Source organism: Rana temporaria, chromosome 7 (genome assembly GCF_905171775.1).
Source record: "Rana temporaria chromosome 7, aRanTem1.1, whole genome shotgun sequence".
Taxonomy (NCBI): domain Eukaryota; kingdom Metazoa; phylum Chordata; class Amphibia; order Anura; family Ranidae; genus Rana; species Rana temporaria.
Genome location: NC_053495.1, coordinates 112,620,944 through 112,634,300, shown reverse-complemented (window position 1 = coordinate 112,634,300; position 13,357 = coordinate 112,620,944). Strand labels below are relative to the sequence as shown.

General features: G+C 46.4%; 1 protein-coding gene across 3 annotated transcripts in view; it reads right to left on the bottom strand.

The window, feature by feature from the left end:
* LOC120945568 overlaps window positions 1-10,664 on the bottom strand; it is a 47,270-nt gene extending 36,606 nt beyond the window's left edge. For 2 of the 3 annotated variants that reach the window (XM_040359830.1, XM_040359831.1), the window contains exons 1-2: window positions 10,542-10,663; window positions 2,344-2,478 (exon numbers count right to left, since the gene is read on the bottom strand). In XM_040359830.1, coding sequence (XP_040215764.1) covers window positions 2,344-2,478; window positions 10,542-10,547 — 141 coding nt within the window. In that variant the 5' untranslated portion in view covers window positions 10,548-10,663. Of the gene's footprint in view, window positions 1-2,343; window positions 2,479-10,541 lie in introns of all 3 variants that reach the window. The other variant, XM_040359832.1, reaches the window with a different exon arrangement.
* Window positions 10,665-13,357: the final 2,693 nt, after the last annotated feature.

The window sequence follows — 13,357 nt, the reverse complement described above, 5'->3', positions numbered from 1 at the left end:
CAGATGTAAAGGGGGAACTCTGCGGACTCAGATGTAAAGGGGGAACTCTGCGGACTCAGATGTAAAGGGGGAACTCTGCGGACTCAGATGTAAAGGGGGAACTCTGCGGACTCAGATGTAAAGGGGGAACTCTGCGGACTCAGATGTAAAGGGGGAACTCTGCGGTCTCAGATGTAAAGGGGGAACTCTGCGGACTCAGATGTAAAGGGGGAACTCTGCGGACTCAGATGTAAAGGGGGAACTCTGCGGTCTCAGATGTAAAGGGAGAACTCTGTGGACTCAGATGTAAAGGGGGAGCCCTGCGGACTCAGATGTAAAGGGGGAACCCTGCGGACTCAGATGTAAAGGGGGAACCCTGCGGACTCAGATGTAAAGGGAGAACTCTGCAGACTCAGATTGCTTGTGTGATTAACTTCATATGAGTAGAGATTTTATTTAATAACAACATCTATGCATAGTTTATCCATACTATGAAAAGAAATTGCTGTTACACTCTGAAGTGTTCGGGTTTGGCTTGAAGAAAAGGTGGCAACCCTAGCTGGGCTTGTAGCTTACACATGTATTTGTGCAGACTAAACCCCTGTTTGTAACGCATACTGTTAGACAGGTTAATTTGGTTGTTCATGGGCTGGTCGGTAAGTGGGCTTGGAGTTTTCCTTGGGCCCCATAGTTTACCTGCTCTGTAATTCCATTCCTTATAGTGACCATGTCTGGGGTTACAAAGTTAACATCAGCCTTCTGGGGGTTATTTACGAATGGCAAATCCACTTGGCACTACAAGTGCAAAGTGCACTTGAAATTGCACTGAAAGTGCAGTCGCTGTAAATCTGGGGGTAGATCTAAAATGAGGGGAAGCTCTGCTGATTTTATTATCCAATCATGTGCAAGCTACAGCGACTGCACCTCCAAGCGCACTTTCAAGTGCACTTGTAGTGCAAAGTGGATTTGCCTTTCGTAAATAACCCCCTTTGTCTTGCAAATGAAACAATTTTATACTTTCCTGTCCAGAGGCCTGTTTGCAGATGCTTGACTATAGCAGAGCTCCCAGAACCCATCCTACTCAACACCTCTGGTGTATATTAGTCACTGTGGTTTCTCCCACTGACCCCTACCCAGATAGCAAGGATAACTTGCCACAATTTTGTAGCAGTGTTGAATTGTAAGTCTGTTAACTTGCTGCACATTTTCACTGGCAAGTTGTACACTTGCAGAGCACTTGAAGCCATAGGTGTGCGCACAGGGTGTGCCTGGGCACACCCTAATCACCCTGTGCTGAACAGATTCCCCCTGCTGCTTGGCTGCAGAGAAAGGGACTGGGGAATCTCTGTCCTCCACTCTTTCTCTGTCTCAGAAGTGAGTCATCAGGGGTCTATTTAGCCCCCTGATATTTCACCAAAGCCCCCCAATGGGGCTCCTTAATAATTGTAAAAAAAATAACAAATAATAAAGATTTTTTTAAAAAAAAAATAAACAAATAATACAAATAAACTACTGACATCAATCTCTGCCCTACTGACACTGTCCATTGCCATACTGCTATATATACAAACACACGTGTATTTGAGCTTTGGGGTGCACACCCTAATGCCATAGGCTGCGCACACCTATGCTTGAAGCACAAGTTCTAGGCGACACTTTTCCAATTTGTAGCAAATTTGCGTGTCAAGTCTCTAGCAAGAGCAAAGTTGAAGTGGTAAGACTACAGGAAGAGCTCTGCTAGTCTACAGCATGAAAATTCAGCCACAGTGACCCCTGTGGTGGGATGACTATTGCACAACATAAGTGAACAAGAACTTGCAGCAGACATGTTTCCAAAGAAAGTTGATCTGGAGTCATGCAATTGCGGACTTGCTGCAATTGTGCAACAAACTTGTGAAGCCTGGCAAGTCTAGCAATAGCTTAGCAAGTCATTTTAAGATTTGCTATCCGGGTAGTCACTTCAGGACACATTAGTGAATTAGGGATTGTAGGAAGGAACCACAGTGGCCAGCAGTGGACAATCTCTTCAACACACCAGGCAGTATGAGATAGGATCAGTGTTAGGAGCTCTGCTACAAAGTGAAGTTTCAGTAAACAAGCTGTTAGACAAGTATGTATCAAACTGTTTTCTTCACAGGACAATGCTGTTATCATTTTTTTTAACCCCCTGATAGGATCGCGTCAAGTTCTGGGAAAGTGTTTTAAATAATTACAGGTTAATGATGTGCAGAAAAAAAACAATTTGCATTTCGCATTTGCTATGCTGATCTGTAGTAGCAACTGGCAAAAGAGAATCGCTATAAAGGGCCTAGGTTGGAAAGTGTACAGGTTATGACATTTTCATTACTGTTTGCATTATATTACCTTTGACATTTTCATTTTCTGTGAAGCAGCATCATAATGCAGCATATCAAAGGGATCAATTCGGTCTTCACCGTGAATATCAATGTAAGACCATACACAGGAGAATAAAAAACTTTTGAGCAGTACCGTTTGTATCTGTAAATGAGAAACATCATAAACATGTGTTTTTTTTTTTGTTTTGTTTTTTACTGTATTTATGGATTAAATATTTTAAATCATAATAGGTTATACAGCACTATTACATCTGAATACCAATTTATTTCTCCTGCAGAGATGCTGCATATGAAATAATAGAATCCAAAATCTTCAGAGTTTCTATATCAAGTAGTGTTCTGCACAGGGCTTTTTTTTTGGAGAATAGGTGCAGGAACTCCTCCCTTCCAAGTCACCCTTGACTCCACCCCCTACCCACCTCCGAGCACCGTTCCTTGGTTCCACCAATCTCCCAATGCCAATACAGAAACAAGTATCATTTTGTGGTGCTAAGTATTTTGTATCGAATTTGTTAATGATAACAAGAAAGGCAGTAAAATAGCTCTAGCAACAATAGATCCATCCCAGCAACAATGGACTCCCAACAGCCATCATCAATAGACCTTCCAGCAGCCAGCAGATCCCTCCCAACAATGATTGACTCCTGCAACATAAGACCCACCCCCAGCAACAATAGATCCCTCTTCAAAAATAGTTCCCTCCAGCAACAATAGATTCCCCAGTAGCCAGCATCAATAGACCCTCCAGCAGCCAGCAACAAAAAACCCTCCCTCAACAGTACATCCCTCCTAGCAATGACCGACCCCCCCCCCCGAGCAATGGTAGATCCCCCACAAGCAACAGAAGAACTCCCCAGCAACAATAGACTCCCTTCCTTCACAAAATAGATCCCCTCCAGCAACAATAGATCCCCCAGCAGCCAGCATCAATAGACTCTCCAGCACACCCCAGAACCTCTTTCCATTACAAACATTCAGTTTGGGAGGTGCCGGAACTGCGTTCCCCCACGTTCCTGCTGAAAAAAAGCCCTGGTTCTGCACATGTCTAAATTTAGTATAATATGGAAATCCATTCCAGAGCAGTTTTTAAATGGCACCAGGACTCAGCAGCTCTGGCAGATCTGGTGGACTTTAACCACTTGCTTACTGGGCACTTAAACACCCCTCCTGCCCAGAGCAATTTTCAGCTTTCAGCGCTCTCATACACGGTCGTTTTTTCTCATTTTAAAAAACGACGTTGCCTACACACCATCGTTTTCTGAAAATGCTCTTGCAAAGCGCGGTTACGTACAACACGTACGACAGCACTCTGTTCCATTCAAGCTCGCGTCATAACTTGCTTTGGAGCATGCGCGGGTTTAAAAACGTTGTTTTAGCCCACACACGATAATTTTTTATGACACAAAAAACAACATTTTGAAAAACGACATAAAAAATTGAAGCATGTTCAAATTTTTTTTGGGTCATTTTTTGGGGTCAACAAAAATGTTTTTCTTAGTTTCTGTGATAACATTTAGCAAATTATAAATTTTTCTTCATAAATTTTGGCCACAATTTATACTGCTACATGTCTTTGGTAAAAATAACCTACAATTTTTGGAAATTATTTGGTCTGTGTGAAAGTCTTAGAGTCTTCAAGCTATAGTGCAAATCATAATCATAAAAAATTATCACATCTGATCACATCTGATGTACTGAGGGCCTATCTCATTTCTTGAGACCCTAACAAGCCAGGAAAGTACAAATGCCCCCCAAATAACCCCCTTTTGGAAAGTAGACATTCCAAGGTATTTATTAAGAGGCATGGTGAGTTATTAGAAGTTGTATTTTTTCCCCACAATACTTTGCAAAATTAAGATTTTTATTTTTTATTTAAAAATGTTCTCAAAATTGTCATTGTAATAGCTTATTTCTCTCACATGGCATGTGCATACCACAAATGACACCCCAAAATACATTCTGCTACTCCTCCTGAGTAGAACGATACCCCATGTGTGAGACTTTTTCACTGCCTGGCCACATATAGAGGCCCAACATGCAGGGAGCGCCATCAGGGGTTTTAGGAGCATAAATTGCACATCTAACTAATTGCACAGCTGTGCACTGATGAGGCGGCACAGGTGGGCACTGATTGGCACAGGTGGGCACTGAGGTGGCACTGATGAGGTGGCACAGATGGGCATTGATTGGCGGCACAGGTGGGCACTGATTGGCGGCACAGGTGGGCACTGATTGGCGGCACAGGTGGGCACTGATGAGGTGGCACAGGTGGGCACTGCGCAGATTAGCACAGATGGACACAGATCCCTATGGGCACTGGGATGGCACTAGGTGGGCACTGATTGGCGGCACAGGTGGGCACTGATTGGCGGCACAGGTGGACACTGATTGGTGGCACAGGTGGGCACTGATTGGCACAGGTGGGCACTGAGGTGGCACTGATGAGGTGGCACAGATGGGCACTGATTGGCGGCACAGGTGGACACTGATTGGTGGCACAGGTGGGCACTGATTGGCGGCACAGGTGGGCACTGATGAGGTGGCACAGGTGGGCACTGCACAGATTAGCACAGGTGGACACAGATCCCTATGGGCACTGTATGGGCACTGGGATGGCACTGGGTGGGCACTGATTGGCGGCACAGGTGGGCACTGATTGACGGCACAGGTGGGCACTGATTGGCGGCACAGGTGGCACTGATGAGGTGGCACAGGTGGGCACTGCACAGGTTAGCACTATGGGCACTGGGATGGCACTGTATGGGCACTGTAGTCTTGTGTATCACTGTAACACGGTCTGTAACACTCAAAGATCTTCTCACAGATCTTCTCCCTCCTCACGCGCTGTCTGTGTGTGAGGAGGGAGAGGCGGCAATGAGAGTTGATCTCATATGTTTACATTTGAGATCATCTCTCATTGGCCGCACAGATCGCATAGCAAACGGCCACTCTGATTGGCCATTCACTGCGATTGGCTGTGTCCAAGGGACACGGCCAGCACAGAATTTCCCTGCTGCGCGCTCGGGAGCGCGCGCGGGGAACGAGCAAAGGGGCAGACGTCAAATGACGTCCTCCTGGATTTTCAGGTCCACGCTGAAGCCGTCATTTGGCTATAGCGCGGGCCTCAAGCGGTTAATGCTGAAACTATCAGCTGGCAGTAACGTATGGGGTCCAGCACTAAGCATAGGCATACTCCCAACTTCTAAACTTCAGGATTCAGGGTTAACTGGCGTGGAAACAGTTCTGCTCCCAATGATAAATCTCTTCACCACTTTAGCCAGAGTGGGTATAGTGCATCTGGATAGGCCTCTCTCACCAGCCTAACAGCCAGCGTGTCACTCGGAACTTTAGGTTAAAGTCTCTGCCACAGACCTTCCCAAAGGTGGAGACAAAATGTGGCAATTGCCCCTAGGCACTAAGCACTGCACTGTACATTTGGAGGGAAGTGCACATTCTTTTTTCAAAAACCCCAAGAGCTAGCTCTCTTCTCCAGCTCTGGAAACACTGCCAGGATGCTTGCTATGAGAAATAAAATAAAATCTATTGCTGGTGATTGGGGACATGCAAGGGTAAGTCTTCGCACAGCAACAATTCTACCACCTGGCAAACTTGAAGAACAGAACATGAAAGCCAAATTTTAAATTTCAGTTGAAGTTGAAAATGATGGGTCAGCAGTGCAAGGGTTACGTGCATTTTAACTTGTCCGATCTTCTATCCTGACAGAGGATGCCATTCATGCAGCGCGGTGTGCCTCCTCCTCCTCTGTGTACAGGAAAACATCACAGCAGGAGGGGAGAGAATCCAGCTGCCATGTAGGTGTAGCTCGGGGCATGCAGGAACCATGACAACCCCCACACGCCGCGGGCATTGTGGGGCTCAGCGCCAAAAAGCAGCATCCATTTGCCTGTCCGTGCCTTTCTCCGGACGTAAATGTTCGTGCAGCGTTCAGCAAGTGGTTATCCTCCCTGGCGGTATAATTATGTCCGATTTTAGTGTCTTAAAGAAATTTGGCGTTTTATATTGTAGGCCTGTAATTCTTAGTAATATCACACTTAAATATGTCCAAACAAGAGTCTAGTAGACATCCCGGGTATGATAAAGTTTAAAAATCAAAATCAGAAATATAATAAATAACTATAAATAATTATAAACAAAATAATAATAATAATAATAAAATGAATTTCCTCACATTTCACTATTGCTCAATTCTGCAAGTGTTTTAATTTACTATCGCCGTTTTCTAGCTGGTCTAAAACCACTTTTAACTTAAAGGGACACTTTTTGGTTGCCATGGACAATCTGAAGTTTCCAGGCAGAAAGAACAATATATATATGCATGCAGGGCACTGGACAAAGCACTAGGGAAAAAGAAAAAGATGTGAAATGATTTGATACAGTAATGTAATCTGTAAGATTACAGTGTACTGTATGTGTTATGTTTTGTTTACTTTTTGAATTTGCCGCTGCGACACTCGTAGGGAACAAAGCGCAGCACACAGAGCATCGGGTGGAGGACACAGCCTTCACACACAGCAGGGGAACATCGCAGGATCCTGGTGACAAGATCCTGTAACTTTTGCCTAAATCTGGGTTTGCTGCACTTCTCTCTTCTGTCACTGGGTGGCACTGTTGCCAGTGACATTGGATTGACAAGGGCATAGCGAAGTCAGACTATTAGGTAGATTCAGAGAGAAGTGCCTAAACTTGCGGCGGCGTAGCTTAGCCTGTTTAGGCTACGCCGCCGTAAGTTAGCTAGGCAAGTACATGATTCTCAATGTACTTGCCTGCTAATATACGGCGGCGTAGCCTAAAGTGGCCTGGCGTAATCGTGCCAAATTCAAATGTCTTGGAGGGGGGCGTGTTTGATGGTAATGAGGCTTGACCTCACGTTTTTTATGTTTTTTTTTAACTGCGCATGCGCCGGGCGCCTACATTTCCCAGTGTGCATTGCGGCCGCACGGGCATATTGATTTCGACGTGGACGTAAACAACGGAAATCCCGATTCGCGGACGACTTACGCAAACGACGTAAAAATTCGAATCTTGCGGCGGGAACGGCGGCCATACTTTAACATTGTTATTCCACCTAATAGATGGAATAACTTTAGGCCTGCTAATGCCTTACGGAAATGGCGTAAATCGACTGCGGCGGCCGGGCGTACCTTCGTGAATCGGCGTATCAACTCATTTACATATTCTACGCCGACCGCAATGGAAGCGCCACCTAGCGGCCATCCAAAATATTGCAATCTAAAATAGGACGGCGCAAGCCGTCCTATCTTAGATATGTTTAAGCGTATCTCTGAGCATACGCTTAAACATAAGTCGGCGTAGATTCTGAGTTAGGTCGACTTATCTACTGATAAGTCGGCCTAACTCTACCTGAATGAGTAGATGGGTTGTCTCAGCCAATTGGCTGGGGTTTATTTAGCCCCTTGGCCTGCTGGGAGAGCCTCATTTTTTGGGTGGAGTCAGGCGATTGCTGTTCTGTGCCACCTGGACATCTGTCTGGATGGATGTGTGTTGTAAAGTCCCAGGTTGCTAGGCCTGAAGCCTGAGTCCCATCCTGGGAACACCTGGCTGCTAGGCTACCTGAGGCCTATCCAGGAGCAGGAGAAGCAGCGCAGGGTTGGGACTTCAGGCTTGGAGTCTAACCGAGTTGCAGAGGTTCAGCCGGATGGGGAACCAGATATTGCCAGAGGTAAATGGGAAGCAGTCGCCACTAAGGGACCATCCCTCCTATTATCAGAGGCTACATTGAGGAAGCTTGAAGTACCAGAGCAGTCTTCTCTCCAGCTAGGGACAGTGAAGAAGTGGGAAAGCTCCAGCAAGAACCAAGCCAAGGACCCAGCAAGTTAGCGGGGGTGACTCAAGGAGTATACAGTGGGTTAGCTGTGGAAGAGCTCAGGGGATCCAGTGATGACTGGGATCTGGAAGTCTAGCGAGAGACTGGGAGCTCAGTGAGTGAAGATCTACAGTGGTATAATGTGAGATGTGAAAGAAGATCCATTCTGGGTTACTGTAACGTGTAAAGACCTCTATTGACTGTTACAAGTTCAGTTGCCATGGGAGACAGCAGTTCTACAAATACAATGTCTGCACCCGGATGGGAGGCCCTCAACCTGAAATAGCTGTCTGCCTATTTTGTCTCAGAGTCTGCTAATTACCATTGCATCTGCCTAAGGGTGTCCTGGCCCTAACCCCCTCTCCCCCAGTTCTTGTTAAGAGACAATAAATATCTTTTGTTCGCATCCATTTTGCATTACACCCACCATGCCTAGTAACCCACTCTACAAGGAAGGATGTCAGCTCTCCCTGACTCTGGAGGTCATCATTGGGTCTTTGGAGGTTGGGGATGCCGCTACATTTAAAATGTACGGTACATTGAGCTGCCCAAGTACAGCTCAGTTTACATTCCGGCACAGCGTCTGAACATGCATCCTGCACCTGCCAATCAAGATTGCCAAACACCAGCATCAGGTAAACATTGCAGACTTTAGTTCCACTTTAAGGGGTTAAAGCAATGCTAAAGTCTAAATATTTCATATGTAATGAGAATTTTCCATAGTCTGAGTCTAATAGCAGAACTTTGCCTAAAAAGCAAAGTTCTCCTTTATGTTCTCCCCCCCCCCCACCCCCCCCCCACCAAAGTTCTGTCACACCCTGTCGGTGTTTCATCAGATTAGGTGACCCCTTCAGAAAGTGTAACGGAAGTGACGTTTTGTCACCGCCATCTTGCTACACCCCGCACTCCTCCATAGTAAGGATACATTGAGAAGGGGGTAAGCAGACATCTTGTTACACCCACCGGAGTTTTGCATTCTACATGTTTTTTTAACAGTAAACTGAGTGTATATATAGTGAAATACAGTACTTAGAACTCTGTCTTACTGTTTACATGTTGAATTTTAAAAGCTGCGCCAATCATGCTGATCTTACAGGTTTGACAATCTGACAGAAGTTTTCTGCGTTTAAAATTCAACATGTAAACGTTTGCACAGAGTTCTAAGTACTGTATTTCACTATATAAACTCAGTTTACTGTTAAAAAAAAGTGTAAAATGCAAAACTCTGGTGGGTGTAACAAGATGTCTGCTTACCCCCTTCTCAGTGTATCCTTACTATGGAGGAGTGCGGGGTGTACCAAGATAGCGGCGACGGAACAACACTTTCTGATGGGTCGCTTAATCAGATGAAACACCTGCAACATGTCACAGGTCCCACAAGGCTACAGGTCCATTCCCAAAATTCAGCAGTATTTGTAGCCGCTGACTTTATTTTTTATTTTTTATGATTTAAATACTACCGCTGCTAAATGTGACAGCTCCTGCTTAAGGATACTGGTTGCCATGGAGCTAGCGCCCACTGACATCCTAACAACCAGTGACTCACCCCTGCCTGGCTCATTCAGCTGTCAGCCAGGGATTCTTGGCTCACAAGTCAATGTAAGGGGGATGGCTGGGACAGAGTTTAAAAAATAACAATGTGGGGGTTTTGCCCACAATCTATTCTATACCAAGCCTGGTACGAAATTTATGTAAATTAATTATGACAAATATTGCTTCTCTGCTTAGTATCACCTTAAGTAAATAAATCGTTTTTAAACAAACTGTCTCAGTACCTCTTAGGCCTTGTACTCACGGCAGGACATGTCCGATGAAAACGGTCTGCAGACCGTTTCCATCGGACATGTCTGGCCGGGGACTGCCCGGGGACTTCTGTTCGATGGCTATACACACCATCGAACAGAAGCCCGCGCGTAAACATTACGCGGGGCGTGTCCGCGGTGTCGCCGCGTCGATGACGCGGTGTCGCCGCGACAATGACGCGGCGACGTGGGCGGGCCGCCTTAAATATGCTTCCACGCATGCGTCGAAGTCATTCGACGCATGCGAGGGATGCGGGCGGCAGGACATGTACGGTAGGTCTGTACAGACGACCGTACATGTCCGGGCGGACAGGTTTCCAGCGGACTGTTTTAAAACAAGTCCGGGAAACAGTTGTCCGCTGGAAACCTGTCCGATCCGTCCCAAAATGGTCCGCTCGGGCCAACACACGGCCAAACATGTCTGCTGAAACTGGTCTGCGGACCAGTTTCAGCAGACATGTTTGGTCGTGAGTACGGGGCCTTAGTCTTAGCCTTACTAACAACTATGATCTTTGGCAGCCTGGTTATGAAAAGGAAGCCTATTGCAGAGAAACTTACCTCCATGCTGACTAACTTTCCCTCTAGGTTTTTGTACAAATGTCCCGAGGCATTTTACATTGCACGACGCTGCAACAAACTGAAAGTGAAAGTCACATACAGAAAGCACCGAGCATGGCTTTCAGGAAGTGGCTGCCTTCCCGGAGTTTCTTCATTCAAATAAAAGCAGAGAGAGTCTTTTTTTTTCTTGCCATGTACAATTATAATGGACCAGTATATTTGTTGCTTTTTAGGCCTCATGCACAGAGGACATTTTGCAAACTCTCCTAAAAGCCTTTTCTCCTGGCAATAGCATTTTGGCAGAAAAACGCCCAACGCTTGTAAAAGTGTGTAACGTGTTAAGGTGCGTTTAGGCAGGTTTACAGACATCAAGCACTTTGGCACTTATTCTGGCCATTGAAGTGAATTAACTTTCAAGCTCTAAACAAGCCTATCGTTTACACGTGTTTAGATGCGATAACACCCGTTTACAAGCGTAGTTTGTTTCTGGCAAAACTCTGCTGCTCCTGGGTGCACTGGCAGTGGGGGTTTTCTGCCTCTAAATGCTGCGTAAAGCCTATGTGTGCATAAATACATAGGCTAACATACAAGGGAGCGTAGAGGAAAGGGGAAAAAAAAAAAACACCTGACTCTCCTAGGAGCAGCTGCAAAAATGTCCAGTATGCATGAGGCCTAAAGCTGATCTACTTTTATAGAAGTATAATTGGTCAAAGTGAACTATTTACTCAACTAAAAGACGCAGTGGCTCTCAGCACCATATGCGCTGTATGTTGCTTGAGCTACATATGCAGCGTCCCACTCAGGACATGTGGGAACTGCAAAAGTATTACTTCTTTGTCATTGCTATATTGCATGTCATTTTGCATTGCTATACCTGTGGTATCCCTGTTCATAGGCTGGTCAAGTGTGCTTCATACTTCCCACCACAAGATGGGGATAGCATCACTCTGGGATATCTATCCCAGCTCAGGCTTATCTGTGGTCAGTTGTTCAGTACAGGAAGCAGTGTGCAGAGAGAAAGCAGAATGTGAAGGTGAGAGAGAAGGTCAGTCCAGAGAAGGGACAAATTGGAACTGCTCAAATCAAAGGGTAACAGCCATCAAGCGGCAGCAAAGACCTTTGAGTATAAAGGTGAAGGATTTCTTAGCCACCGGCAACCTCACCCATGTCACTGGATTCAAAAGAGACCAGGAACAAGTAAGCATTATACTAAACCACAGCCTTAGTCCAGGACTACTAAAGCCTATTAGCAGTGGATCAGCAAAATTCCTCTATTTACCCAGAGACTGTATTCTAACTGGATGTTTGTACTGCAACCAAAACCAGCCACAGTAAAAGTGTGAGTTGTATCTTACCACTGTCTACCTCATTCTTCAACATTGCTACTACAACTGGTTGTACCACCATTAACGGTACTGGCGTCACGACAAATATCATCAAGGGACCCAGCCGCCACAAGCACGCTAAACACCCCTGTCATCATGGGCACCTCAACCACCATCTTGGCTGGCGTTTCCCTATCGCAGAGCGTGCCCCGGAGGATTTCGTGCTGTCTTCCCTTTCACTGTGCGACCGGACCAGGGAGGCTTTCTGCTAACCGTGAGTAAACCGATGAACTGTATTATTGCTGTCTCTCATCGGCCCACCGTGCACCTCACGTGTTCCCCTGCGGTTCTGGCTCGTTGCACATACAGTATTCAGTGCTGTGTTCCGGCAGTGGAATGAGAACTTTCTGTCCCATTCCCAGAACAAAACTGAGTGTTTATGCGATGACTCAGATCCTTCACATCACAGCCCCCCTGTGCTCATATCTCAATTGCATTCTTACATCAGTGTCCCAGTCCCCCCTGCATATCGCAATCCCACCTTTACATCACAGTCCCCACTTCACAGTACTGTTTTCAACCCCCATTCACATCAACCCCCCATTCCTTCACAGTAGTCTTCTAAACCCCCCTTCACATAACAACTGCCTTCATTCACAGCAGTGTCCTCAACCTCCCTTCACATCCCCTACCTCACAGTGTCCGCAACCCCCCCTCCCCCCTGTATAGTAGTGTCCTCTGACCCTGTTTGTATCAGAACAACAGTGTCCTTCTTTGCCCCCCCTTCACATCACCCCCCCTACAGCAGTGTCCTCTTTGCCCCCATCCACCCCCTCCCTACAGTAGTGTCCTCCCCTGCCTTCCTCCACTCCCCACAGCAGTGCCCTCCTCTCCACCTCCACAGTAATGTCCTTCTCTGCCCCCATGCAACCTCACAGCAGTGTCCTCTTTTGCCCCCCTTCACATCATCACCCCTCCCCCCATGGTGTCCTTCTCTGCCCCGCTCCCGGTGTGTCCAATCACAGCAGAAGCGGGTCACCAGCAGCACGCGTGCGCCCCAGACCCTGAGGCGGAAACAACATACAGATACATTATTTTGTGCAGTCGGCCGCCCTGCCGCAGTAAATGTCTGGTGGGCGGTCCGGAAGCAGTTAAACTATCCCTACACAACAAAAACCTAATGCTAGGCCTTCCTCTCTCTCACAAGCAGGTCTTTGCTCCTACCTGAAACTTCCCACACTGCGGGCCCACCAAAATAACACAGCAGAAGCGTTATATAAACCCTCTGTCTCAAAGATTGCCATCCAAATTTCTGGAGAACACATGCTCTCCCAAGATGGCCACCAGCATCCATGGCAGGTAACATAATGGTGTCCTAATTCCTCATACACCCATCAAATGGCTAGATTGCAGATACTTAGGGCCAGATTCACAGAAAAAGTACGCCGGAGTATCTGCTGATACTCCGGCGTACTTTCAAATTTTCCGTGT